General features: G+C 33.5%; 4 protein-coding genes and 1 non-coding gene across 7 annotated transcripts; 3 read left to right on the forward strand and 2 right to left on the reverse strand.

The window, feature by feature from the left end:
• Positions 1 to 273: 273 nt before the first annotated feature.
• On the forward strand, positions 274 to 3,598 carry LOC109208544 (LIM domain-containing protein WLIM2b-like). The gene is made up of 5 exons (XM_019371669.1): positions 274 to 509; positions 1,453 to 1,555; positions 1,655 to 1,674; positions 1,921 to 2,010; positions 3,009 to 3,598. The coding sequence occupies exons 1-5, from the start codon at positions 375 to 377 to the stop codon at positions 3,264 to 3,266; spliced, it is 606 nt and encodes a 201-aa protein (XP_019227214.1). The 5' UTR covers positions 274 to 374; the 3' UTR covers positions 3,267 to 3,598.
• A 2,065-nt stretch (positions 3,599 to 5,663) lies between these two features.
• On the forward strand, positions 5,664 to 12,119 carry LOC109208536 (tetraspanin-10). Of its 2 annotated transcripts, none has more exons than XM_019371660.1 (11): positions 5,664 to 6,064; positions 6,697 to 6,814; positions 6,921 to 6,975; positions 7,073 to 7,128; positions 10,534 to 10,581; positions 10,686 to 10,734; positions 10,852 to 10,935; positions 11,019 to 11,086; positions 11,400 to 11,525; positions 11,616 to 11,691; positions 11,840 to 12,119. In XM_019371660.1, exons 2-11 carry the CDS (start codon positions 6,738 to 6,740, stop codon positions 11,903 to 11,905), a joined length of 705 nt encoding a protein of 234 aa, XP_019227205.1. In that variant the 5' UTR covers positions 5,664 to 6,064; positions 6,697 to 6,737; the 3' UTR covers positions 11,906 to 12,119. The 2 variants fall into 2 exon arrangements, with proteins under 2 accessions (XP_019227205.1, XP_019227204.1); XM_019371659.1 differs by having other exon boundaries at positions 6,702 to 6,814.
• On the reverse strand, positions 8,038 to 8,109 carry TRNAC-GCA. The gene has a single exon. It is a non-coding gene; the product is annotated as a tRNA-Cys (tRNA).
• Positions 12,120 to 19,949: 7,830 nt separating the features above from the next.
• On the forward strand, positions 19,950 to 20,741 carry LOC109208545 (selenoprotein H). The gene has a single exon (XM_019371670.1). The coding sequence runs from the start codon at positions 20,069 to 20,071 to the stop codon at positions 20,519 to 20,521; it is 453 nt and encodes a 150-aa protein (XP_019227215.1). The 5' UTR covers positions 19,950 to 20,068; the 3' UTR covers positions 20,522 to 20,741.
• A 3,641-nt stretch (positions 20,742 to 24,382) lies between these two features.
• Positions 24,383 to 27,624, reverse strand: LOC109208537 (alpha-ketoglutarate-dependent dioxygenase alkB). 2 transcript variants are annotated; one of them, XM_019371662.1, is made up of 5 exons: positions 27,525 to 27,624; positions 27,345 to 27,443; positions 25,910 to 26,089; positions 25,055 to 25,785; positions 24,383 to 24,970 (listed from the first exon to the last, which is right to left on the reverse strand). In XM_019371662.1, the coding sequence occupies exons 3-5, from the start codon at positions 26,002 to 26,004 to the stop codon at positions 24,807 to 24,809; spliced, it is 990 nt and encodes a 329-aa protein (XP_019227207.1). In that variant the 5' UTR covers positions 26,005 to 26,089; positions 27,345 to 27,443; positions 27,525 to 27,624; the 3' UTR covers positions 24,383 to 24,806. The 2 variants fall into 2 exon arrangements, with proteins under 2 accessions (XP_019227207.1, XP_019227206.1); XM_019371661.1 differs by having other exon boundaries at positions 24,383 to 25,785.
• Between the last annotated feature and the right edge of the window lie 290 nt (positions 27,625 to 27,914).

Raw genomic sequence — 27,914 nt, forward strand, 5'->3', positions numbered from 1 at the left:
CCGGTCAATATTAGTAATAACTTTCCTTTTCCATACCCTATTTCATTCCCTTTTATTGTCTTTTTATATATTCTTTAAAATGATCTATTTTTTTTAATTTTATCCAATTTCAATTTTTAGCTGCCAACTGAATTAACTACTTTTTCATTACGTGGCGTCAACGTTAGCATAATTTTTGCTTCTCCACTCGTTCTATGAGGTTGGTTCTAACTAGTTGAATGAAATAGATAACCATGTTACTAATATTTTTTGTTTGTTTTCTATTGTTATAACTTTGGGAAGTTAGAGATTCAAATCCTTGCTATAGACTTTTGAATGAAAAGGATTTCAAATCTCAATTTCCAGTTAAACTTGAAATAATAATAAAAAAGAAAATGGCATTTTCAGGAAGCCAGCAGAAATGTAAAGCTTGTGAAAAAACTGTTTATATTGCAGAGATGATTTCTACAAATGGTGTTGTTTATCATAATACATGCTTTAGGTGCAATCATTGCAATGGAAGGCTTGCAGTAAGTTTTTTTTTTTTTTTTTTTTTGTATAATCTCTTATGTATATTTTCATGTACTATAATGACAATTTTACCGTATACTTCTACCAAATTGAAATAATTTAAGCGATAATATCTTTTTTGATATCTCAAATAGATATAAAGATCAATAAAGAACGAGAAATGTAAATAATCCTAGCCTCCTCCGTCCCTCTTGGCTAACAAGGGGTAGTAGAGAAATATTTACTTGTTGTCTATTGATTATGCTTTTGACATGAATATATGAACTTAGGCCCAGACTCACCTTCCGTGGACGAACCCTGTGGAGGAAACCTTAGGTTAATCTAGAGGATATATCGATATATAGATCAATAAAGGACGAGAAATGTAAATAATCCTAGCCTCCTCCACCCCTCGGATCTAACAAGGGGTAATAGAGAAATACTTACTTGTTGTCTGTCGATTACGCCTTTGACATGTGAACTTATGAACTTAGGCCAGACTCATCTTCTGTGGACGAACCTTGTGGAGGTATCCTTATAGAGGCATTGGATTCTCACAAATGTTTACATCACACAAGCCAACATGCATGCATGGTGCTTTTGCTTTGTCCACCATTGCTCGCTCCGAGACTTCTCTTTAAGGCCGAATACGCCCCTATTGATGTAATTTTACATCCTATAGCTTCAACGGTCTGCTTAGTCCCGTTCATCTTTGGTGCAAGCGCGTATGATGAGCTAAAGAAAAAGGATATTTGACGTACTACCTTATCAAAGTGAAAAAATAACGCGATAATAATTTAGTTTTCTCAAAGGACGAGGAAAAAACATCATTTTTTTTGGGAAAATATACCGTGTACCTTTTATGTTGAATCGAATATTTTGCTATCTACATTTTTTAATGACATTTTTTACATAAAATTTAAGCTTCTTATAATATATTTATATTAATTTTTGGGATTACAGTTGAGCAATTATTCAACCCTTGATGGAGCTTTATATTGCAAGCCTCATTTTGAACAAATTCTCAAGGAGAAAGGAGGTGCCTCGTTGAAGCATTCTACATCATGTTAGTCGTTTTAATTAATGCATTTTAAAAAGGCCAACAATTTTTATTCATTAATTTCCTACCCTAATTATTTGTTTATTTTTCTCATTTCTTGAGCAGTGGGGAAGCTAAATGAACTGGTATGTATCGCCTATATTTACACGCGCTAAAAATATTACGTGTAGCATTAATATTGTGATTAGAGCAAATTCATCTCATATCAATACGAGATTAATATTTAATCGTATATCCAAGACCATGCGCTTTAAAATTTGTACATTATTCGGGCAAAATGAAAATTATTTGACAAATATTACTCATATTTCTCAATATTATCTTTATGACTAATCTTTGTTCCTTAATTAAATTAATCTTGTATATTACAGAACAGAAGCCCTAGCAAAGTTTCGGCTCTCTTTTCTGGTACTCAAGATAAATGTGCCGCATGTAAAAAGACTGTTTACCCCTTAGAAAAGGTTAGTACTTTTATTTTATTTTACCCCTGTTTCGAACTAATAAATGTCAATAAAATTTCAGTTCTTTTTATTTAAGAATCAAAGTTTGATATGTACACACAGGTTTATGCTAAATTAACAACACAATCCAAAAAAGATGCATGCTATATTTCTTAATTTACTATGTACGTAATTGCAAATCTCTATTTCAATTAGTTGATTAATTATTTTACAAGGAAATTAATCTTATATTTTTTTTCTCAAATATTTTTTGTTTCATCGAAAATGAGTTTTATATGACATAAAAGGAGATAGTGAAAGGATCTTAATTTTTATTTTGAAAAAGTAAAGATAAAAATCAAGTAGTAAAGATGGTGACTATGTTATATATTGTTAGGGCATACATTACCCTCAATTTGAACTCTATACATACAATTAATTAACTCAAAAAAAAAAAAAGGTACTAAGTTCCTACCTTTGTCCATACTCCATGGTAATAGTTGATGAAGTACGTAGTGTAGGGGTATCAAATGAGCGGATTGGACTGATTTTGTGGAAGTTAAAATGAGCTGAATTAATAAATGAGTGGGTCATTGATCCACCCAAAAATTACTTGGGGTGAGAATTGAGATAAACTGAATCAAGATGGGCCAAAATTTGGTCATACCCTAGCCCACGCAACTCTTATTAAGTTTAATAATCAAATGAGACTTTTTCTTTTGTTATAGTCATATATGACATATATCAAACAAAAATGAATCATGTTAAAGATATTTTAGCAAAGTTTCATGAATAAATTTAGGCTAAAAATCAGCCAACTTTAGATGGGCTGAGACGTGTTGAGTCAAGATGAACCGAGTTCAACAATGAACGGGTTAATGAGCGGCCCAATTTCGAGCGGGTTGGACGGATTTGGACTCAAATTTTCACTTCTATTATAGTGGCTCTGCAAAAACTAGCTTAAAATTCCGATTCCGCCTCTGACCAGTAATCCTTTTTGGTCAAATCAACCCATGCAGGTGACAGTAGATGGTGAAATGTACCACAAATTATGCTTCAAATGTGCACATGGAGGTTGCAAACTTACAACATCATCTTATGCTGCATTTGATGGACGTCTCTATTGCAAACCTCATTTCTCTCAATTATTCAAAGAAAAAGGTTCCTACAACCATCTCAGCAAAACTGCTTCAATGAAGAAAAATGAAAATGATCAAGAAGGCTCTAGTACTACTACTGCTGAAGAACCAATTAAACCAGAGGAGACACAAGATTAGTCATAATAGTACAATATACCTAGTTTGCAACATTTTAGCAATTGTCTAATTTCCTTTTTCTTCCCTCTCTAATTTCATCATATGTTTTTTTATTTAATTTGCGAATTGTCATCTATATTGTCGCCTTTTGTCTTTTTGTCTTCTTGGGCCGATGGTCTTTCGAAAACAGTATCTCTGTACTCCTTCGGATAGGGGTAAGGTCTGCGTACACACTATCCTCCCCAGACCCCACTAGTGGGATTTCACTAGGTTGTTGTTGTTGTTGTTGCGAATTGTCATTCACACTCCTTCTATGTGTTTTGGGAGAGCAACATAAAGTTGTTTCTATGCGACTTATGCGACTTCCCCATACCCTGCGTGAACGCGTAATACAATTTGTGCTCTGGACTGTTTTTTTTTACTCATTCTATGTATTTTCTTATAAATTTACTTAAACAACATGCATCTATATTTGCATCACTGATCAAAATGTAGCTATGTTGGAATGACCGAATAAACACGATGAGAGAGAATTATTGGTTGGTCACTAGTTGACATTGATGATAAAGAGGCAAATTCGGGATTTTTCAACCTTTAAAATTTTTAGGTTGAATTTACTGTATTTTGAAATTATGAACTCGAAATATATATTTGCTGAAATTTCAACCTAAGGCATATTGATTTTTATAAGTAGGATTGACCAAAGCCAATATTTCTTGACAATATTGAGAACTTAATTATAATGTCATAATAACAATGTATTATGTATGAGTTAATGGATTAGTGAATGCATGCCCAAAATAGAGTAAACACTAATTTTAGTGTCGTTAATAAGGTCTTAATTCTAATGATACATTTAAGCTAGTGTATAATGTACTTGAACGCAAAATATAGAAGAAATCACGAAAGAAGGAAAAACATATGACATCATACGCATTAAATCTAACAATCTAGACTAACTTGTCAAGACAATCCATTTTACAAGTTCCACATTACAAATATTCCCTAACAATAGATTACCTAATCAAATTGCTTGTTTTGTAAAGACAATGATAAGTATGAATCAAAGATCTATCTTTTCTTGTTTTTTTTTAACCAATATGAGTTGTGGTGGGATGGATAGGATCCCTCCACATTTAATTAGAGGAATCTTGTTCGAACTATGGGTATGAAAAAAATCATGTTAGGGAGCGCTTTCTCCTTAAATAGGTCTTACGCTACACGAATTCGGATATAGTCGAGCTCCAATGCAGGTGCCGGATATCGAGAGAAATTCAAAAATAGCCAGATTTACAAGTGGTCATTCAAAAATAGCCGTAGTTTCAAAAGTAATCAAAATTTAGCCAATTTTCATGTAAAGATAAATTTGAACAAAATGTTCAAAATTCGGAAAATACTCCAGCATAATATACTGGAGTTCCAGTATAATATACCGGTCCAGTATAATATACTGGAAGGTCATTCACAGGTGCTCCAATCTCCAGTATATTATGCTGGAACAGTCCCTGTTGCAGCAAAATAGTGGCAATTTTTCAATGACTTTGCAAATGCTGGCTATTTTTGAATGACCAATCTGAAAATTGGGTAGCCCGTGCTATTTTAACCCGAATATCGGTAGATAAGCCCAACCAAAAATAATAATCTTTTCTTGGTTTTGTTCCTTCAAATTTCGTTCTAAACACTACATGAGAAAATCACAATCTTTTAAGTTAGAGTAATAAACTATACGTTATTACAAATAATATAAGGACCATTAATCTAGCTTTACTCTTCAAACTTAGGAAAAATTAACTCTTCAAACTTAGCAACTCAAACTTATTTGTAGCTATAGGAAGAGAAATCAACTTTTTCAATTTAAAGTTTTACCTTTTATGAAAGTTTTTAACCTTGTGATGACAAACTGATAATCATAATTATTTCCAACAGTTTCACTTAATAATAACATCTTTTTTGCAAAAGTTCTTCTTAACCTCTCTTATTTCCAATCATTCATTTTCCTCGGACCCTTCATGAATGTAGAATATTTTATGCACCGAGCTGTTTTATAATATATATATATATATATATATATACACACCAAATGTCGTGTGATGTTCTTACTGTATTTTAATTTGGCCTATATGTGCAAAAAACATATTAAGTCCTATATATACAAAGAAATCAATTTTTTCGAATCTGTTGTATCTTCTAAATTTATAGACACAATTGTGACAAAGATAAGATTCCATATACATAATTAAGAACAATTACCTTTTGTCTGTCTATCACAGTCGTCAAACTTAGTTTTGACCACTTGACCAATAAATTGAAATTCACAGCTAAGTAAAATATTATTTGTAGGCTGCAATTTTTAAAAATTCTCAGCTAGCAAAGATCCAAACTTGTGAACTACTTCTTTCTTCTTTATTTCAGTTAGTTATCCATTGTTTCGTGTCGTGTAGTATTTTGTAGGAAGAACCAAAAGAAATCATGTGAGCTTATTTATTTCTTTCCCATTTTACCCTCATCTTCTTTGCCTTAACCCCCCAATATTGTCCTCTCTTTTTTTCAAAAAAACCAAACCCCTTTTCTTGTTTTTCCTGCTTTCTTGTAGTGCAAGTGCCACTTCTTTGGCATAAAGTTTCAATCTTTTCTTTGTCTTTTCATTTCCAAGAATTTCTGACACCCCAGTTTCTTGAGCTTTTGTTTTTCTCTTTGTCTTTTTACATATATATTGTGTCTATGTATTAATTTTCTGAGCTCCTGAAAGAGCATAAAGCTCAAAGATGAGTACATCAACCAGCATTTTTGTGATAAGATGGATTAATTTTCTCACTATGGTATAAACCCCATTTCCATATTTTATCTTTCTTTTCAGCTCCACCTGATTTTTCCTGTTCTGCTACCTTTTATCTATTTATTACTATCTCTGTGTATGTAAATTGGGTTAATTTTGCTCACAATGGTTTGAGTTAAGCTTAAATGGAGATGTGATGATTCATATAGCCGGCCCCAATTTGTTTGGGACTGAGGTGTAGCAGTAGTAGTAGTAGTTGTTGTTATGTGTAACTTGGGTTGTTTTTTTCCTTTTTCCATTCATTGACAAGAAAGGATGAACCCCTAAAATGGTTTTGGGTTTTGTTTATCTTCTTGTGGTTGGCAATTTTACTTAGGTGCTTATCAGTTTAATTGTTTCAATTTAGTCCAAATGCTGTTGCTGTTTGGTCAATGTGGTTGTATTAGCTTTTGGGTGTTAAGTGAGCTTGATTTATTTGCTGTTTGAGAAGAAAAAACCTATCTTTTACCCCCTTTTACACTAGTTCTGCAATTCTGAGGTAGAATGTATTTTCATTTTTTGTTGTTTTTTAAATTGAGGTTGTTATAGAGCTTAAATTAGAGCAGGAAAGTTTAATTTTTTAGTTTTATTTTGATGGTGTTAAGTGTTCTTATACCCCCATTTGGATCTTGGAAGTGCAGCTATTAGCTGTGGGCGTCGTAGGTTTTGGAATTTGGATGAGCGCTCATCATGATGGCTGTCGAAAGTCACTCACTCTGCCTGTTCTAGGTCTTGGAGGAGTTATATTCGTCGTGTAGGTTCCCCCGTTTTGTTCATTTGGTTTCCCCTTACCTTCTACCACCCAAGGCCTGTTTTATGTATATATTGTGATATTTTTTCTTCTTTTCATGTTTTTTCAGATCAATTGTTGGGTTTCTTGGAGCATGGAAGAACAACTCCATCTTGTTGTGGATTGTATCCTTACTGTATCAAATGTTCAAACGAAGAGAAATTGTGATTTCTTGCGATTGGCATAAAATTTTGGTTGCTTCTCCTTAACATTATATTTCAGTATCTAATCATGTTGTGCTTGATTTTGGTGGCAATATTGGTCTTCACCGTCTTGGCGTAAGTAATGCTACTTGGAATTTTATCAATACGTTGGTGCATTTTCTTCATTACTGATAGACTAGCCATTGCTTTTCCCCATTTCTCGCCTCTGTATTGCAATACCCAAGAACAATTAAATTATCATGATGCTGAGTTATGCAAATGTTCATTGACAAGTTTATGGTTTATCTATCAATGCATCTTACAGCTACGTTTATACTTTTTTGCATGGAAAATATTTAAGTTGAAGTTAAAAGGTATTGCGGAATATGTTATTCTAGTCATGGTCCTGCGAGATATTTTTGTTATTGCTATGTATAGTCCATCTTCATCGCGTATGAAAGTAACTAGTGTGTTTAGACATCCTGCTCGTTTTCTTTGCTGTATACTTTGCAAGTGACAAGGTTGTTACCAAACTTGGAAAATTGCTACCAAATATGAAACAAATACTAATCAGTTCTGTATTAAATTTTGTGTTATTGGCTTTACAGAATTGGTTTGTGACAGTCTCATACTTTCTAATTGATCTCAAAATACATAGAATAGAAAGAGACTTTTCTTCTAATGTCTTACTAGAATTATAAATTTTGGGATGTAATGTTTCTACCTTTTTGTGTTTATCTTTCCTAGAACTAGCTAGTTTCGCTCCTTATCTCCCTATTAGGTAATATTATGTAATAAGGGCCATGATTGTATAATGTTGACGGCTCTTTGGGCAGTCTATCAATAGCTATAGCAATGTAAGACATCGCCTCGGGGTTGGTCCCCTGACTGGAACCTAGAAAGAAAGCAAAAATTAATCATGAATATCCTTAACAAGTTGTTCTATAGGTTCGGTCGGTATGCGTGTCTGTTCCTGATCCATTGTCCCTGCTTGCCGTATGCTTAGATGTTGAGTATTTTGAAAAGGAAAATAAAGTTACTAAAAGGGCCCAACCGGGTTCGAACCGGTGACCTCTTGATCTGCAGTCAAATGCTCTACCACTGAGCTATGGACCCATCTTGTGGAGTACTACTTCGGATATACTAAAATGAGCTTTAAAAAGAGTCAAGTGGTGCATAGATTTTCTCAGATTTGGAAAGCCCTAGTACCGTCAGTCAAAGCCTTTTTCTTTTTGAGTTAAATGCACCAAGTAGCTATTAAGATCCATAAAGGAAAATACATGTAGGAAGGAACATATTACCTTACCTCCTCATAGTCTACATATGGAATGAACATGCTCACTCCTTTACATCTGAACCTTTATCTTTGTCGGAAGCAGTTTAATCTTAAACGCATAATCCTAAAATGGAGGATTCATCCTTCCTTCTTACAATGTTGAGGAAATAATTATATCTATTAAAGACCAAGTAAACCTTTACTTACCAAAAAAGAAAAAGATAACAACCAAGTAGGCTTACTCATATTACTTTTTTGGTCTTATCCTGAAGTACGGACATTGCATCATTTAGAACCTGAAGTGTCCTTTCCCGTCATGAACTTTCAGATAAATATGATTAGTTTCCAATTTGACAACCTTCTTAGCTTCTTTGTAGACATGTTCAGTTCTCCATGACATTGACCTCCTAAAATAGATTTCTGGCTTCTACTATAGCATCTTGCACTTGCCATGTGTCCATCAGTTCCTGCAATTTCTTTGACTTATTATAAAGATTCCATCTTTATATTAAAATATCCACAACTGAGTTTTCTTTGCAGTATTTTGGCCCAAAAAGCATTACCTGCACTTCTGCTTTTGTGCCTACTTCTGCCGATACAGAATAACCACCCCTTGTATATTCTTCCCTTCTGCTCTTATCACACCACCCTTTGTATATCCTTCCCCGTTTCTCGGCAGCTTCCATAAACTTTGTGGCTTTAATCTTGGGGGTTTCTCCCATCTGACCAATTCTACTGAAACTTTTGGTTAATATCTTCTGCTCATTTGAATAGGTTATTTTGGCTAATTCTTGGAAAAGGTACATGTTGAGTGGAGCCTAAAGAATTATCTATGTTTGGAAACTTACCTTCGGTTTTGATCCATTCTTTTCGTCTAGTTTCCTTATAATACTTGACTTTCCTAGCTCTCCAAATCTCCAACAAACTATAGATGGAATGACCTGTAACATTCATCTAAAGAATTTCTGTTCTTTGCAATGTTCGCACCTGCAGTGTTACAGAAGTAACTCCAAATCTTGCAAATTAGGCCACTATCTGAAAATAAGCAGAACTTCTCTTGTTTGATACCCCTACAGCAACACATCAAAACAATGATAGTCTCTTTCAGGCCTAATAGGAGCCTGGTGGCTGACAGAGTGGTACAGGATGATGTCTGTGCAGAGAGAGCCCCCCCCCCACCCCCCCCCCCCCCGGGGTTACGCTCTTGATTTAGACAACTGTTGTGTGCCAAAATTTACCTTCTTTGCTGAAGGAATATCTTATGAAAAAGAATAAAAATACAGTGAACTATGATAGCTCAGCTGAGGTTTTAGCAGGTGAAGTGGTAACATTAGGAGTAATGTTCATAGGACTGCTCAGATTTTTTTTCTAATAACCAAGTTCTAGCTTCAAAACTCAGTGGATAATGAACCCTCCCCTTAACCCTTCTCCAATTAAACACCAGGCTTGTTTCTTAGTAGGACGCAAGCTCGGGACGTGCGCCTAACACATATTCCCTACTGCACTAACCTTTGCTGTTGAACCAAAGCCCTCAGGGCTAGGTCTCCTGAGATTATACCGTCACCTTTCTGAGGTTCTGCATTATAACTGAGCAAGAAAATGCAGGAAGATGCGTTGGTCTTAATCACGCACTGACAAAAGCTAAACTAGCTAGTTAGCAAATATTTTAACTTCACATCTATTTCTTTCAGTCATTCCTTTCCATTCAAGTAAAATCTCTATATGCAAGAGTTTTGGCTTTGTTTTCAATGAATTTCGCTCCCGTATGGCCATTGATTTTGTCTTCATTTTTTCAAAAAAAAAATGAAAACATTGTTTGTTTATGAAATATGATCATGTTTTGGGGAAAAAAATTCAAATATTTCCAAGTTCCCAAAAACTTGGTTTAGGGTAGTTTTTGGGTGAAATTTTTTCTTCCACTCACAAAACTTCAACTTTTCTTCAAATAAAATGCATGTCCAAACACAACTTCAACTTTCAAAAATTATTTTTCAGCACAACTTCAAAAACTATTTTTTCAAGTTTCAATCAAATCTATGTCCAAACGCTAGTTTCATTTCTAATTTTCTCTTAATCTGTTCTGTCGTGAATATGGAACTCTAAGCTTGATTTCTCATATTTAATCTTTCATTAAGTGGCAACTACCATTGTGTTACGGTTAACTGGCTTAAGGTGGCAACCATGGTATCCTTTTGCATGCTGATGTCAGAAATGCCTGATACCTACATATTTGAGGTTACACTTATTGTTTTGCTTTGTCTCAGGTTCATTGTGACGAATAACGGCTCAGGTCATAGTGTTAATGGATTAAGGTATATTTCATGGAGCTCGCAAGAAATTCTAGTTCTTTATCTTTTTTATTTACGTCCTGTGCTATTATGAAAGTGTGTATCGTTAATGGTTTTCATCTGGCCAGGTACAAGGAGTATCAGCTTCAAGATTACAGTTTGTGGTTTCTAAAAGAAGTAAGCACCTGTTTATATGCAAAAATAAGAAACTGCTGGTGATAGAAAGGCATCATGTCAAATCATTATTGTGGTTATTTTAGATGCTTAACTTAGGTGTTTGCTCATATGTTTCAGCTGAATAACACCCATAACTGGAAGCACCTGAAAAGTTGTCTAGTCAAGACGGACGACTGTAGTAATCTATCAAGAAGATACAAGGTCTTTTTTCCGACTTAATTAAGAACCTAATCATGATCTATAAATTTTGAAATCATATTAATGCCTCCGCTACATTGCTGCAGACTCTCAAGCAATATAAGTTAGCAAAACTAACACCTATTGAAGCTGGTTGCTGCAGACCACCCTCTGAGTAAGTTACCCTTTTTTTCCTTTTCTTTCTTTTGCGAGCTATTTTGTTTTAGACTACTTTAAATATACATGCGAGGAAAACATTCATGTCTGGGAGTTATTTTATACAGAAGCTTATATTGCGAATCAGTAGTTACAGAAGAGGAAAATGTTCTGTGGATATATTTTTCCAGTTTTAGAATGATTCTGATATTTTTCCAGTGGCTTGAAAAATCTTGATTAATATGCCCAATATTTATGCAACTTGCGCGCTTCAGATATATTCTCTATGTCTGTTGCTTCACCAACCTCTATCCCTTCCGCTCCACTTGTAGGTGTGGTTACCCTGCTGTTAATGCATCGCACTATGACTTGAGCTTTCATCCGACGAGTTCCAACAAGGACTGCAAGCTTTACAAAAACTCAAAGAATGTCAAGTGCTATAACTGTGATTCCTGCAAGTAAGGATCGCCTTCTGATCTAGTCATTCTTCCGTTCATGTAAGGTTGGTTATTATGCAGCTCATGGCGTTTCTCCTACAATATTCTCAGGGCTGGAGTCGCACAATACATGAAAACTGAATGGAGAGTGGTTGCTATCTTCAATGTGATTCTCTTTGTCGTCTTGGTAAGTCACTCCTTCAATTAAGATGTCAAAAAATGCCCATATTGATTCCTGTTTCGTGTTGGAAAATTACGACTATATACATGATATGGCATTTGTGGTTTCTTACTTCCACTCATTCTCGTCATCTGCTGATTCTTACTTGTATCAGTCGATAATCTACTTCGTGGGATGCTGTGCAAGACGAAATGCTGCTAAGAGCCGCTCTAAAATTTGAATCCTACAACTGTAAAATCCAGATGAGTTGATTGCCCTCGCGCGTAATGCATGAATGTACAAGTTTTCTTCAGCTAATGATGTGCCGCAACAATAGTTCGTGTTCTTCAGCTATTTGTTGACAAACTCTGTAAAGCTTTATTCGAACGAAATGATTCATGTAATATAAAACGCTTCTGATGTTTATGCTAAATCATTCTTCTATAGTTCTATTACATCTAAAACATGCATTCAAATACTCCCTCCGTGTTCACTTTTACTTGTCCACTATTCTAAATAAAGATTTTCACTTTTACTTGTTCATTTTCGCATATCAAGAGAAAAATAATTTATTTTTTCTGCTTTGGCCTTAGCATTAATTACTCATTCCAAAAATGCCAAATCCATTAAGGCTATACACCAATTAATATGGGTATCATAGTAAATTATATGCTTTATTTATTATTTCTTAAGAGGCGTGCAAAGTCAATAATGGACAAGTAAAAGTGAACGAGGGAGTACTATCCAATACCGCACCAAAAAAAAAAAATAGAAAAAAGCTACATAGTTGTAGTGGATTAGTTTATGGTGGGAGCAAATGATTCATACAGGCGATATCAACTAGTTGAAATTAAAGCTCATTAATTATTGCTTATATATTAGACTTGTGGTAAAATCATTAGAGAATCTTCAATTTTAGAGTATTCTTAATTTGTCTTAATAACAAATGTAAGTTACAACTTACAAGTGTTGAAATAATATGTATCCAAATAAGAAACGGAAAATATATTTAGCCAAACTAAGAATGACCCAAATGTCCAGAATGGGGGTATTATGGTAACTTCGCACGGCTTTTGAGGGCATAATGGATATTTAAGCATTTTCGTTTTCCAGATATACCCTTTAGCAGATTTGTTTTTTAATTTAATTTTTTCCCTCCAATTCTCTCTCATTAGTTTAATTGTCTTACCTTCCCTATGCTTCTTTCACATTTACACATGCATGCTACACTACTTTTCATAAAGCAATTTATACTCATATACATATACTATACCAATTAAACGAAATAAACTAAAATATACACATAGTATGCTAAAAAAATACGATTAAACTATTGTATTATAGTTTCTATATTACTATATCACTAAAATAATATTTTATTACTTTCTAACCCTAACACTTAAATATATAGTGCTTCAACTAAGAAGCCACTACAACAAGTGTGATTTTCAACCACGAAAATATTAGCTACAACAGAAAATTTGTCACTAATTATCCATTTTTTGTGACTAAAATTATATTTCGTGCTTAAATACATGAGGCACATACTTTTAGTGACAAAACATAAATTTTATAGCAAAATTTGTCTACTAAAGTTTCCCACAAAAAAATGAATTGGCGCCAAATATTAATTAATATTAGCCACAAAATTAATATTATTGGTGATAAATTAGTTTCGTCACTAATGTTGTAGACAATTGGTGACAAATAATTGTTCGTCTTATAATTAGTTATATTTTCGCTACAAAATAGTTTCCTCACTAAAAGTTTTATATTTTTTGCAACCTTAGTTTTTGTCACTAATAGCATAAACAAATTAGTGACGATCGGTGTATCATCTCTATTTTACCTATGAAATTATTAGGTAGCATATAAAGTTCATCACTGTTATTATCTTTTTGGAACAAAAATTAGAGTCGTACTTAAATGCACACGCACATACATTTAGTAAAGAAATAAAAATTTCGTAGTGATAGTTTTATCTACTCAAGTTTTCCACCAAAAAAATGGATTGTCGCTAGTTATTTAGTAACATTAGTCACAATATCTAAAGTTACTGGTGACAAACTAGTTTCATCTCTAATATTGTAGGCAACTAGTGAAAATTATTATTTGTCTAAAATTAGTTATATTTTAGCGGTGAAAAAGCGTGGTGACTAAGAGGGTGTTTGGCTAAGCTTATAAGCTGGTCCACTTCCCACTAGGACTTAAAGTCTCTTTGTAGAGTCCCTATGCAACCATTACACTTCCCAGTAGCCATATCTGCTCCTCCATGCGGACATTACACATCCAAGCAGCCCTTTCCACTCCTCCATGCATCTATTACACTTCCCAGTAGTCCCTTCCACTCCTTCATGCAACCATTACACTTCCCAGTAGTCAATTTCACTCCTCCATGCAACCATTACTCTCCTCCATGACTACAATTAATTGTAGAAGCTTGTCTTTATCCATCCGCCTATACAGATTTTGATTTTTTTTTTTTAACTTCTGCCATATAGTGGCAGTGCACTTCACATATTTTGGATTTTTTTTAAAAATTTTTTTTATACTTCTACCATATAGTGAGAGTGCACTTCATAGGTTTTATCTCATAGTCTTAACCTTCATCTTGGTGGTTGTATTCTATTTAATAACGGATCGGTATCCAAAATTTTGTAGTGGTAAATACAATTTTTGATTTTTCGTGTTGATTTTTCCATTTCTCTATGAGCAAAGTAATGTCGATTTTTAAACTTTAAAAAAAATAATCTTTCAAGTTTTGTTCTTGGTTGTAAAATGATAGAAAAGAATAGGGGGACTTCTGCACTAAATATATTGTTAAATGATTTCTCAATTTTAATTGGCTATTTTTAAACCAATAGTCTTCTTAAAATAAATAAATATAACAATAATAAATGGAAAAAACACAAACAATATTATAAGAACAATCATATTAATCCATTACTTTGATCCACTTGAAGTTAGTAAATATAACTAACGAGAAGAAATTATCAAGCTAAACATTAGTTTATCCTAGCACTTCAACAGAGAAGATCACAGCCCCTGATGTAGCCTGAGCTAGTTCCAAGAGAAGAACACCCCCTTTCTTCAGATTATTGTCGACAACAAATTATTTCCACCATTAACGAGTCTTCTCCGAAAACCACTTGTGGAAGTCACAGCCCATTCCTTCCCGTTATATCGAAGCATTGTTTTAACCGAAATAGGAGGAAGATAGCCAAAGATACTCTTTGGAAGAAACTGCAAGAACATAATGTAAAGATAAGGTTCATGCTTCATTGCTAGTTGGGATAATCAACAGTTATCAAAATCATGAAAATATTATAAAAAAATTACCACGTAATCACGCTTGATGTACGAACTGGGAACGTCCAACCGAAACTATGGATAGAATTCATCTTCAATCCATCCTCTAGCATTCATGTTTAGAGTATCTATTTTGTTTAAAAAGTTGGAAATGTCGTTCTTGTGTTTAAGAGATATATAAAGACTCAAAACTTTCTATTTCCCTCCAATCATATTTTTACTTTTTCCTTTGTTCCCTCCGAAAAATGTATTTGACATTTTAGTCCAAAAATATCATCTTGTTTTCCCTCCTAATAAAGTTCTAAATTTAATCATGATTTTCCTTTTATTATAATTAAGATATTTGGTGAAGATTATTACAATTAAGACTAACCAATAAAAATATGCCGAATTATATATTTACTATTATATAAACAAGGTCATACTAGTGAATAGACTTATATGGTTGCTATAGGCAGATATATATGTATGAAATTAATATAAACGGCTATTATATAAACAACCGATATTACTAAGAATCACAACGATATAATTACCATAGGTTATATGACTTCAACCATATTAGTCACTGAATTTATATGGTTGCTATAGGCCGATACGTATGACCACAATGAATGAAATTATATAAACTATAACCATATTAGTCAATGGACTTATATGGTTGCTATAGGCCGATATGTATGAAATTAATATAAACGGCTATTATATAAACGGTCGATATTACTAAGAATCACAACGATATAATTAGCATAGGTTATACGACTCCAACTATATTAGTGAATGGACTTATATNATTATTCTTTACCATCATTTTTTTTCTTTCAATAACAAACTGATTAAACTAACAGAGGTCCCCGAAGCTAAAAGAAACTCAAACAGATCCTGGTAGATACTAAATCAACAATCTATTGAACAGGATTCAACTTTAATAATCCACTCAACCAAATCAGAGAATCAAACGAATTTGTCCCCAACTCAAACAAAATAAGAGACCAAAAAAGTTTCTGATAAGGAAAGATCCAACAGACAATATCAAGTCACTAATCGATCACCACATTGAGTCAAAATTAAAGATGCAAGCTTCTCACACAGGCAGCCTCCAAGAAAAATACCACAGAATTAAAGAAATCGAATAACCAATAAACCAAACTCAAACCTGACCAAACAAAGTGAGAATACGATCTGGTCTGAGGTTGTTCTTTGCCAAAATGTGGTTCTATGATCAGAGAACCACCACAAGTCAATTGGAGATGTCAAAAAAACCTCAGATTAGCTTCTGGCCAAGGAATTTCCGGCAGCAGATTCGACTCAACTCCGGCGAGCAGTAGACCTGCTGTGATACCATGTAAAGTATAGAGACAATAGAGAAATCTCTCTTGTATTGTATTCAAGAAATAACAAGTATATATACACATAGAGCCTTAACTATGGAAAGAATCAAAAAGGAAATCCTATAAATCTGCTGTGAATCCCTATAATTATGCTAGCTATGTATATTACATAAGATTATGTCTACATTCAGATTATATCTACATTCATTATCTAACATTTAGGTTGTTCAGCAGATGATAGTCTACATGCAACAAGATTATTGTTCTCAAATTTTGCCTGAAATATCTAATTTGACGGCAAATGAACCATTCGGACATAGTGAAAAGGCAGCCGGGTACACAAGGCATCTCGCGTTCACGCAAGGTCCGGGGAAGGGCCGCACCTCAAGAGTGTAATCCAGACAGCTTACCCTAATACAAACATTTGCACAGAGTGAATTTGGTTTAATAAATAAGAGAGGTAGTTCCGATAAGATGATTTGGGATTCACAAATTCATAATGCTGTAAATTTTGAGTGAAAAAAAGGTTTCTCCTTCTTCCAAATTTAGCCTGTTATGTTCATGGCACCTAAGAAAGGCCATCCGTCAATTCTGTTTAACCAAAAAAATAGAATTTCGGTTAAAACTAGAAATTAAGAGGAAAAATCGGGTTACTGATAATCAGGAGACGAAAAGAATAAGAAATTTTTGAGGATAATAAAGCAGTAAATAAGTTTGTATTTCAATGTAATCTCAATGATATTTCGTGTGTTTACAAATGCTGAGACCTCCTCCTTTTATAGTTGATTTTTCTAGGAAAAGGTATAATGCCTTAGTCTTAAATAGGCAATTATGAGCATTAAATGACATTAAATGAAACGTTACACAATCATTCCTATTCAATACTGATTCGCTAACGTATTTGACATTCAATACTGAATTTAGACTCCTTTATGCCATCAGATTCATATCTTCAATTCCTTCTGACCTCCTGGCTTTAATTAAGTTAAATAGATACGAGACTCGTATCATTTGAATAGCATCTCGTGCCTATTTAACTTTCTTCTCCTCGTATCTGATATTGCCCGTGCCTCTTAACTGATCATCATATTTTGACCATTTGACCAGTCCACGTGTCATGCCACGTCACCTTCAATTATAAATTCAGTTCTTTTCCAATATAGATAGTCCCCCCACTTTCCATTTATTTATCAATTAAATATTTGGGAAGTGGATCTTCATTAAAAAGGGAATTTTTTGCCATAATCAATGCTATGACAGTGTCGACGCTTCAATTGTCTCTTCTATTTAATGCACCATATACATGTCACATTTCCATTAGTTCTGCGATTTTGCAGCCTTTTTCTAAGGCTTCTTTAACTCCACTATTCACGAAGTGATAGTTGCCTTTATTATAGGCTTTCTATCATTACACTTCTTAATTATCGACGGTTGAGTTTATATATAAATTTGCCCCCTTTTTCCTTTGTCTTCTTCTTCACTAAGCNTTAGTGAATGGACTTATATGGTTGCTATAGGCCGATATGTATGAAATTAAGATAAACGGCTATTATATAAGCGGTCGATATTACTAAGAATCACAACGATATAATTATCATAGGTTATATGACTTCAACCATATTAGTCAGTGGACTTATATGGTTGCTATAGGCCGATACGTATGACCATAATGTATGAAATTAATATAACCGGCTATTATATAAACGGTCGATATTATTATGAATCACAACTATATAATTAGCATAGGTTATATGACTACAACCATATTAGTCAATGGACTTATATGGTTGCTATAGGCCGATACGTATGACCTTAATGAATGAAATTATATAGACGACTATTATACAAGCGACCGATATTACTATGAATCACAACGATATAATTAGCATAGATTATATGACTACAACCATATTAGTCAATGGACTTATATGATTTCTATAGGCCGATACGAATGACCTTAATGAATGAAATTAATATAACCGGCTATTATACAAGCGGTCGATATTACTATGAATCAAACGATATAATTAGCATATGTTATATGACTATAACCATATTAGTCAATGGACTTATATGGTAGCTATAGGTCGATACGAATGACCTTATTATAAACGACTATTATATAAACTGCTATTTGACAACTACCTCATCAACGTGCTATATCATTTTTGTATCTTTTTTTAGTTTTCTCTTCAAAGAATATGCATTATTCTTTGAATATTCGTAAAAATATTGTCCAAGTATTCTTCAATGTATTTTTGTATCTTAAAAATATTCGTAAAAATTTTTATGTATCTTTTTTTAGCTTTCTGTTCAAAGAATATGCATTATTCTTTGAATATTCGTAAAAATATGTTACAAACATTATTCTTCAATGTATATTTTATTTTCCATGTTTAATGGCTCCAAACTAGTTTCTAGGTTAGCATTCATGTTTAGGTTAGGGGGAAGGGTGGTGATATATGCGTTTAATGAAGGCTTTCTTAACATAAGTGTATGGTATAAGTTTGTATACCGTATAAAAAATAATATTATGTATAGATACTAGACTTTTGATCTTCCCATCGTATAAATTGTATTTGAAAAAAAATACGTAATAGTATAGGTATACATATACGAAGGCTTTTGATCTTCCTATCCGTATAAATTTTATTTAAAAATAAAATAAATACGTAATAGTATACGTATACATATGAAGTTGGTTGATCTTCCCATGAGAGAATGATGATTTATGAGACCAATGTTTTGGGATAATCAATATTTATTAACTAATGTTGGAGGGAAATATTTTGGAGGGAAAAATGGCCATTAAGCCAAATGTGAAATGAAGGGCATTAGTGGTATTTCACCAGTGTGATCATTTTTGGGCCACACTGAGTTTGGCTGAATAGCAGCTCTCAATAAGAAAATGAATATAAAATATTTGCATAAAGTTGTCAAAAATAGTTTGAAATTGAGATAGTACTAAAATTGGGAGAAATTCAAAAATAGCCAGATTTACCACTGGTCGTTGAAAAACAGCCAAGTTTCAAAAGTCATCGAAATTTAGCCACTTTAAATCTGAGCGAAAACACTGTTCAAAATCCGGAAAAATACGCCCGCAAATTTTACGGGAGTTCCAGCATAAGTATGCTTGAACTCCCGAGGATAACTATGCTGGAACTCCCGCAAATTTTACGGGAGTTCAAGCATAATTATGCTGGAACTCCCGCAAATTTTACAGGAATTCCAGCAAGTATAATTGTCCAGTATAATATACTGGAGTTTGGAGCACTGGTGCTCCAGTCTCCCGCAAATTTTACAGGAGTTAGCAAAGTATATCGGTCCAGCATAATATGCTGGAGCTCGTACACAAATGCACCAGAACTCCCGTATATTATACTGGACCGGTCCCTGTTGCAGCAAAATAGTGGCTATTTTTCATTGACTTGATAAACTCTGGCTATTTTTCATTGACCAGTGTGAAACTTGGCTATACCATGATATTTTAACACTAAAATTTTATTGATTTGAAAAATTACAGGGCCCATAAATTCCTGTCCTGATGTTGATCCCCAAAAGTTGGAATATTGGCATTTTGGTCTCCAAAAAGTTCTCAATTAATCTTAGCCGTCAAAAAGCGCGGGAAACTAAAATCAAAGACCAAAAAGCTGGCGTCCACAAGAAGCTGAACAAGTCATAAATAAGTCAAATCCAATCCACAAATCCCCAATCGCAGAAACCCTAAAACACCCAAAGAGGAGAAAGAAAACCTCTGATTTTCAATGGCACCTAAGAAAAGGCCAAATATGGAGCAGCCCACGACCCGTGTAACTCGAAAGTCAACTCGCAGTGTCAACCCCAAGCCCAACTACGCTGACCCAGAACCACCCAAGCCAAAACGGGCCAAAAAGTCCACCCCGAAATCCGAGCCCAAACCCGAAGTCAAGGCTGCTGTTGACTCTGCTTCAAAGGGTGTTGTGATTGAGCACTGTACACAGTGCAACCAGTTCAAGATCAGGGCTGTGAAGGTGAAAGAAGGGTTGGAAAATGGAGTACCCGGTTTGGAAGTTCGGGTCAACCCGGAAAAGCCGAGAAGGGGTTGCTTTGAAATAAGGGAGGTTGGTGAAAATGGGGAGAAATTTGTTAGCCTTTTGGATATGAAGAGGCCATTTGGCCCAATGAAGGCATTGGACATGGACAAGGTCATTTCTGATATTATTGAAAAAATCAAATGATTAAAAAAAAATTCAAATGATCATTTTCTTTTTGGGGATTTAGGGTTTGTTATGATCATTTTGAGCAGGTTTTTGGGGATTTAGGGTTGTTATGATCTTGTATTAGGGGTTTTTGGATTAAGGGTGCAGTTTTGTGTTTTGTTTACGCTAAGTGCTTGATATTTTTCTTTAATCTATTGTAGCCCCTTAGATTTTGGAAAAACGGGAAAAAGAATAGGCATATTGTGATACCCATCCCCCACCCCCCACCCCCCACCCCCTATTAAAATTTTTAAGATTATCTGGTTGGTATTCCGTTTTATGCATATATATTTGTCGAATTGCAGACTTGTTATGTGATTGGATTATGACGTCAAACATCTATAAAAAAATAAAAAATAAAAAGTTAAAACCAACAAATTGTAAAGGATCAGTCACATTAATATTTTTCAAAATATATTAAATGCAGATTTGAATCTTAAATGTTATATTTTGTAATAGTTTGTTGATAATCGATGATATATTTTGCTTGAAATTAAGCTAGTGTTTGGCTATAGATTTCCAAATTTGTTTTGAGAAATTTGATTTGGTTGAAGTTTGGTTTGAAGATGAAAAATGTGTATTGGCTATTAGTTTTCAAAAATATATTTCACTTTTTTTATAAAAAAAATAAAAAAAAATGACTTGTACTCACAAGTTCTAAAAATTATCACAAATACTCAACAATACCTTCATCAATACATTTATTCTATTATCGCAAAATTTGGTACAAAATTATCATTTTTATAATGAACGACGAAACAACATTGTTACAAAATAATAAATGTGGGCTCTTTCATAAATTATAAAAGTTTGGGGTAATTTTTAAAAAATGTAATAGTAATATTTTGGGCCAAAATTTGGGATTTTTACTTTCCTATACTATATATGAAACTTTATTACACTCACTAATCTAGTTTTAATTTAATTTCATATACAATTTACCAATTATATACAAATTAATTTTTAATGAGTATCACTTTATATTAGCCTCAATGCGCGCGTGCTCTCTCTCCGTCTCTCTCTCTTTCTCTCCTTTGTTCTTTCACCAATTTTCTTCATTCATTTTTCACTGCTTTTCATCCTCTCTTTTTTCCAGGAAATTCATCAATGCATTTCAGTTGTTATAATATAGAGTTTTAACTTAGCAATTTTTTCATATTGCACAGTTGGTGTTAGGATTGAAATTGTCAATCAATAAATTTTGAAGGTATTTGATTCTCCATCATTAACAGCCATTAAAAAGTTCCGAAACTTTGAATTCAAATTTGGGTTTGCAAAAACTATTGTTTGTTTGGATTGAGTATTGTTGCAAACTATTGGAAATATTCTTTGGAGTTATATCTCAATTTTGAGGGTGTTTAATGAAGATTAGACTTGATTTTAGCTGAATTTCAGATTGAAACCCGAAGAAGAAGAACACATGACATACAATAGTTACGAATTTGTATTAAAGTTGTATTATAGTTGTATGTAATTCGTATTTAAATTATATTCTGTTGTAGTTATATATATTTTTTTATGAGAAATGTTATGTGAAAGTTGAAAAATAGTTGTATAATATATGAATCATTGTGTGAAATTTGTATTCAAGTTATAAATACTATCTTTTTAAATAAAGTTGTTTATATGTATCAAAATTGTATTAAAAGAGAAAGTTTTGATTGGAATTTTAGAGAGGAAGAATAACACACCACATACAAAATATATACAAAAAAAAATTGCATAAAATTTGTATGAAAATAGTATTTAAATTGTATAATATTGTAGTTATATTTAACTGGGTAAGAATTATGAATGAAAGTTGTAAATAAGTTGTATACCGTATAATTAGTTGTTCTTCTCTCCCGGACATTTTTACTTTCTCTAAAATCTGTATATGAACATCATTAGTCCAAAGTGAAAAAAAGAAATAAATTCATGAACTCAAAATGGATTCAAAATTAGCAAAGATTATCTTGAATTAACAAATATTGAGTAGTCAAGGCATATGTATTTTGACATTACTGTAAGGCCTCTTGTTTAAAAGACATGAAGAATAGCCTGTTTGGCCAAGTTTCTCAGGAGGCCAAAAGTGCTTTTTTTCCCAAAAATACTTTTTTTCCCTAACTTGAGGTGTTTGGCCAAGCTTTTTTGAGGAAAAAAAGTATTTTTGGGAAAAAGCAGAAGCAGTTTCTGAGAAGCAGAAAAAAGTAGCTTCTTCCCAAAAGCAGAAGCAGAAGCAGTTTTGACTTTTCTTCTTACCAAAAATGTCCTTAACAAAATATAGTATATATCAAAATAACCGTTAAACCTAATACTTAGGATATTAATGTATAAATATTTCTTCTTATTTTTAGGATAGCTTTCTAATATATAGTGACTTTAGCGGTGAATGCTTTTATATTTGTTGAATGATTTTTAATATATTTAACTTATATTAAAAGAATTAAATACTTTTTAATTTTATTTTCATATTTTACTTAAATAAAATGAAAAGATTTAATTATTGCATGTAATAACAAATTTTTGAGATTATTTATTTACTTATAATATTAACTATAAAGTAAATCTATTCATATCCTTATTCATAATTTGATACTTAAAAGCACTTTCTGAAAAGCTTGGCCAAACACAAATTATTGCTCAAAAGTGCTTTTCAGAGTAATTAGCCAAACACAAACTGCTTTTCTCCAAAAGTACTTTTGTCAAAAGCACTTTTAGAAAAAACACTTATCAAAATAAGCTGATTTCTCCAGCTTCGCCAACCAGGCTAGTAGTCAGGTGATATGTAAAATATTTATGTGAATATTTGATGTAATCTTGTGCAAGACAAGTCGACAATTGACGGCACAACAAAGCTTTTTACCAAGTGGCATCATGATTTTTGCTTTCAAGAAGATACAAAGTATCCCATTAAATTTCTGTAACTGAATCCCATAATTTAAGGCATTAATAATGGATTGTACATGGAGAGAGGCGGCTGAGAATAGGGAAAGAGGAGAGGAGAGATAAAAGGAGAATGGTGTAACTGAATCCCTAATTTAAGGCACTAATAATGAAATATATATAAATTGTAAACAATCCTTGTTTAGAGCGTGTAGTACAAAACTAAGATAATTTTGGTAAATAAGTTTCAGATATTGTATAGGAACAAAAAATTCCTTTGGGATTTGGGTTTTGGGAATTTGCCAAAAATGAAAAATTTATGAACATGTATTTGCCAAAAATAAAACAAGTATATTTTGGGAAAATTTATGGCCAAACAGGTCCTAAGTGAATTGCAAAGTGAAACAACAATTTGTCAAATCACATTTTTGGAGATTTTATTCTGGTTGGATCTTACTTTTGATCATTCTGTATTAAAGTCATTATTCCAAATATTCAGCTAATATTTTCTCTATAGAGGAAATAGGCCTTCATGGCTTTTTAGTGTTGAAATTAAAAAAAATATTTTTTTTAGATCTCTTATATGTAAATGATTGATTTCTTATGTGTAAAAACAAACTTCTCATGTGTAAAAACAGAAACGGAGTCTTAAAACTAAAAATAAAAAACTATTGGATCACAAACTTAGCGGATGCAGACATAAGGGTTAATCTTTACTGAACTTTATCCATGGGTTAATCTTACTAAACTTTATCCATTTCAAAAATAAAGTAATTTAACTTTACCACTAAAAATAAAGTCACTAAACATTACTCACTATAACATAGAGTTACAAAACTCTGTTTGACACATTAAAGTAACTGAACATAATCGTAAATCTAACTTTAATTAGTAAAGCAAATAATAGAATCAGAAATAGTAAGTATTATTGAGTAAGTAAGTTTTTTTTTTTTTTTGAATTGATAAGTAATAATATCACCAAACAATTTCAATGATTGATTCCAAGTTGTCCACTCACACATGCTCCAAGACAATCCATGTGGAGCATCTCGTATAATACCAAAATTATGTGAGAATTTAAGCAAAAATAATGTTACTTATTCTGTGAAAATAATCTAACTTCGTATTACATCTCTACAGAAGCAATCATTTAATTGGTTCTGTACTCTCCAATCTTTTCCATACCTACCATATGGGTATTTTCAAAATTGTCAAGAACATCATCTTTCTTTGAGTCGAGGGTATACCGGAAATAGCCTCTCTACCTTATCAAGGTAGAGGTACAATCTGCATACACACTACCTTGCCCAGACCCCCCACTTGTGTAATTCCGAATTCCACTGGGTATGTTGTTGTTGTAGTATCACATCTCTACAGAACTTTCAAGAGAAAAATAAGTCTAGAATACTTGTCTAATGTTGATATTGATTCTAGAAGTCCTAATGTACTCCAAGAAAGCAGAGTCATCTTCATCAGAAAACTGCAATTCAAGGGAGGATATATCGGCGTGTTCTTTATCAGTGAAGATCCTAGGGACACCATGGAAGCATTCCCTTGCTTGACCTGCCATAAGAATAACATCACCACTTCGAACAAACATTGCAACTGGCGGAACGTCCCTAGACTTTCCCCCGATAAGGAAAATACCTTTACAGCACAAACTCATGCTAACAATAGGTTTACTCCAATCCTTCTCCATGTCATCAACGTGGCCACCAAGCGTGTCGCCTAGCCCAAAGTAATTAACAATTGCTGCTTCTGCCTGAAACACTTCACCCGATGGCAGGGCAGCTGCTGCCATTCTTTCAGCCAGCAGGCAAAGTGCATCAGGTATCTTGTTGTGAGGCAGAGAAATATTATAGTTCCTCTTCGACCAGACAAACTGCAAGCCAAGAGTGCTCCACCGTAACTTACGAAGCAAAACGGAGGCTGGCACTAATTTGCTTGTAGCTCCTCTGGATAATGCACCTGATTGATCAAGAAAATTCCACTTGGGAATGTTTATGTCGTTCTGGATGATTTCCACCTCAGAAATATTGGTCCCACGGTACTTATCTTCTTGAATCAAAGCTTTATTATCCTTGGCAGCAGCAAATAAGTCCTGTAGAGGACCATAAATTGCATTATGGTTGGTCCTGTTTGGAGGTTGAGGAAAACTTGTTAAACTCTCCTTTATCCATCGGCACTGCTCCTCAACAGTTAATGCTCCAGGAATGAAATAAAACCCTGGATGACTCTCCAAGCAGAAGACAACACTATCAAAATCGCATTGAATTGCGAAAATGCCTGAAGGAAGTTCACCATTTTGTCGGTAAGACTCTGAAATTGACTTAAAATCAATTACCTCCGACAAATCCACTGGTCGTGGTTGCTTTTTCCTGAGTTTAACAACATAATAATGTCCCATTAAAGTAAATCAACTGTTGTATTTGCTGAAGGGGAAGAAAAATACAAGAGAATGAAAAAATTCTTGTTAAAAATTATCGAACTTTAAAAGCTTACTTTCGGGTATTGTCGTAATACAGCTTGTAATTCTTTTCAGCCTTTCTAAAAGCGGTTCGCTCTTCATCGTCGGTGCTAGGGTTGGAACCGTACATCTTCCACAGCTCCAAAAAAACTTTTTATAAATCTTTGAATTAGGATTTCTGGAGACTTGGGGTAAGAAACCCTCTTGAGTCTTGACTGAAGGAGACAGCGTAATAAATTATAATGTAATAAATGTATCACATAAATATAATGTAATAAGTTATTTATGCATCTATGACTCAAAATATTACATGTTCTCCAGATTGCAAATTATAATTTTCTCATGTTAGAAGCTTTTATGATCACTAGTCTTACTGTACGTGTACCCCATCTCAATGAGTAAACTTTTTATAAATGTATCACATAAATATTATATTACAAATTTTGTTTGCACTACCAGAAAATCACCGTTATCCGACTACCGAATCAGCTGGAAAGTAGTCGAAAAATCCAATTTTCCGACTTCGTTCCGACCGTTTCAGAGTACTCGGAAATATGAATGTCGAAAACAACAACAACAACAACAACAATAATCCCACAAGTGGAGTCTGGGGAGGGTAGTGTGACCTTACGTCCTTACCCCTACTTGGAAGGTAGAGAGGTTGTTACCAATAGACCCTCGGCTCAAGGCAAAAAATTGTCAGAGCCCGGGTTCGAAACGGAGACCTCTAGTGTGTGAAATGTCGGAAACTACATTAGTGAGAAATTTCCGACTTCCCTGGTCCAACAATTTAAATTGCCAAACAACCAGAAAACAGTCAGAATTTTATAGAAATCTGATTGGAAAAAAGTAGATTTTTGGGAGCCTTGCTCCTAAAGTAAGTTGATATGGACAACATTACTTCAAATATAAATAAATTTAATTGATAAGGACTTCTCTAGTGTAGATTTCATAGATCATTTCATCGGATTTTGTTAGCTTTTTTATTTTTAAATTAAGTTGATACAATTAATCGCAGCCCATATATGACGACAGTATAAGAATCAGATTTAAGAAACCTGAATAGGGAGAAATCAAGGAGTTGGAAGCTTAAATTGAAGGTAGGGGTCATTTTCCTCATTTGATAAAGTAAAAGATGAAAGATGGAAAAAGGAAGGAAAAAAGTCCTCCGTCAGAACAAGGAAACCAAATTCTTAACTGTACAAAAATAAATCTTTATGCTTGTTTCAATTTAATGGTTTGGGATATTGCACATCAGGAATTAATAACTCGAAAATTAACTACACAACAATCCTCCAGTTTTTTTTTTATAAGCATGGCTGAGTTTACAGTAATATGTGGATTTTTTTTGAAGGAATCAAGTTCGTTAAATTCAATTCAAATACAAAACGATCCTTCTAATCAAGAATAAATCTGTACGGCAGCAGCAGCATTCAAAAACGGGGCAGCAGCAGAATTCAGGAGACTTACCACTATGCCTTGTGCTGCCTCCGCCGGGAGGGAAATAATTCAAAAGATCCCGTCGCCGCCGTGTGCTGTCGCCGTCAGCGCTGCCGAGCCCAACGCCGCCTGAAATTGGCAAAGGAAGAAAGTGGTTAGAGAGAGGAAAGGGAGTTGGACGAAATAGAGATGAAAGGGAGAGAGACTTACCACTGTGCCGCCAGTCCAACGCCGCCCTATGCCGCCGTTAGAGAAAGAGAGTGGCAGCTGGGTTAGAGAGAGGGTTGAGAGAATGGGTAGGTTATAATTTGAAATTATTTTAAAACTTTTTTAGTCAGAAAATTAAATAATTTTTTTTAAATTCCGAGTACGGTAATTTTCACGGCTCACTATTCCAACTAGTCCGAATATTTTGGGGCGGTTTGGCCATACAAATTTTTTTACTTTTTTTTCAAAAAAAATTACTTTTTTTGAAATCAGTGTTTGGTCACGAAATAAGATTAATTTCAGAATTTTTCGAAAAGTTGAAAATTTTTAAAAAGCTGTTTTGTATTTCACTTCGAATCACTCACAAAAATTCAAAATAGCCCAAATTGTATT

The sequence above is a fragment of the Nicotiana attenuata genome, unplaced genomic scaffold (assembly GCF_001879085.1).
Source record: "Nicotiana attenuata strain UT unplaced genomic scaffold, NIATTr2, whole genome shotgun sequence".
In the NCBI taxonomy this organism is placed as follows: Eukaryota; Viridiplantae; Streptophyta; class Magnoliopsida; order Solanales; family Solanaceae; genus Nicotiana; species Nicotiana attenuata.